Here is a 1,748-nt window from a genome sequence, read left to right on the forward strand (position 1 = left end):
AATACAGAGGTTCCCCAAGGTATGTGCGTCTCCCAATTCCCTTTTTGTCAAAGCTCGTGCAGGATGCTTAAGAGTCGGTCATTGATAATTAATAGATCTTTGAAAATGGACAGAACAGTGCTCCTAAGTGTGAATTTAAATTTTGAAAAGCAATGGCTCTCTCTATCCCCTTAGATCACCTACATAAAGAGCATCCGTTTTTAAGACAGAAGCAAAATATAGTTTTCAAGAGCACAGTTTGAAAACTGTGCCGACTGAATGCCAAAGAGGGAGAACGCAATATGGAGGTTCCACATGGCATGCATGCATCTCTAAATTTGCCATACGTTGAAGCTTGTGCAGGCTGCTTTATTTGTCTTCTAATCTTCACCTAAGAAAAGGGATATAGGCAGGATGCTCAGATTTCTAATAGTTATGGAGAAACAGAATAGTCAGGAATTAATAGGAAAAGAGGAGTTTTAGAGTCGGTAATTGATAATCACTAGATCTTTGAAAATAAAAAAGACAAATGTTTTGAAGTCTGGCATTCAAATCTTGAAAAGCCATGGCTCTCTGTCTCCTCCGATCTCCTACATGAGCATTGGCGTATATATGATTAAATTATTTGTCCAAGATAATTCCTATGAATTTTAATTTTAAGTCAATTTTTTTTTCCAATGTAGAGCTCATTATGTGGGGTTGCTAGTGTTTTACTATTGTGACATGAATGCCTACATAACAAATCAATTATCATACAGAATGTTGTCTATAATATTTTTGTTTGAAAAAGTGAATACAAAGTTACAATTTTTTATATATGTATGTGTAACATTTCTATAAGATATATCTCAGAAGTACCTAATAGTGAATTTTCACTTATAATTGAGTTTAGGTGCAAGAACGCATGTTGCACCGGCTAAGAGTCAACCAGGTACCCGTAGGCTTGCCAACGCGGATATGACATCTCTCAAAAGAAAGCTAGAAGAGAACTCATCAGCAGTCGCCAAGTAGACATGAACAAGCTAAAGTCAAAGTGGATGAAGATAGAAGAACAATATTGGAATGTAGTGCGGGCAATTAGAGAAGGAATATCTTTTCCACCGGAGAAAGTAGTAGAGGTGGAAGGGTTGAGCAAAGAAGTTGAATAGATTCTTCTGGTTCCAGGAAGATTTCGGCAGGAGGCGATGGCACTTGTTAGATTTAGCAAAACATCTCCCTTGGTGACAATAGAAGAATTATTAGGCAAAGAAACTCGACGGAAGGTGAATGTGATGTTTTTCACTATATTGCGGAATGAGTTTTTCATACTCAGTGTTTATGGTATGGGTGGAGTGGGCAAGACGGCCATTATGAGGCATCTCTATATTTATCTCCTTGATTATGTTCCGTCATATGTATTCTGGATTGATGTACCTCAGGATTTTAGTGTTTATGCGCTACAAGAAGAGATTGCCAATGCGGTTGGACTAGACGATCTTTCAAATGAGAAGGATGTGAAGAGAATGGCGGGCCTATTGTATGGACATCTGAATGCAAAGAAGGGATGCATCCTAATTTTAGATGGCCTCTGGAAGCCCTTTGAAGTTAAGGATGTGGGTATTCCGGTTGAAATGGGCAAACTAAAGTTGGTAGTGACAACTCGATCACCAGATGTGTGTCATATGATGCTTTGTCAAAAGAAAATTAAGATAGAGCTTCGATATGGAAGATTCTTGGAGGTTATTTTTAAAGATGCTTTGCTTTTGCGGGAGAACTCCCTCGGAAGTTGA

General features: G+C 38.2%; 1 protein-coding gene across 1 annotated transcript; it reads left to right on the forward strand.

Annotated features, from left to right (window-relative positions):
* The first annotated feature begins 1,163 nt into the window (after positions 1-1,163).
* LOC120294271 (probable disease resistance protein At5g43740) lies at positions 1,164-1,748 on the forward strand. The gene has a single exon (XM_039314273.1). The coding sequence runs from the start codon at positions 1,164-1,166 to the stop codon at positions 1,746-1,748; it is 585 nt and encodes a 194-aa protein (XP_039170207.1).

This window comes from Eucalyptus grandis, chromosome 6, assembly GCF_016545825.1.
Source record: "Eucalyptus grandis isolate ANBG69807.140 chromosome 6, ASM1654582v1, whole genome shotgun sequence".
Lineage (NCBI taxonomy): Eukaryota > Viridiplantae > Streptophyta > Magnoliopsida > Myrtales > Myrtaceae > Eucalyptus > Eucalyptus grandis.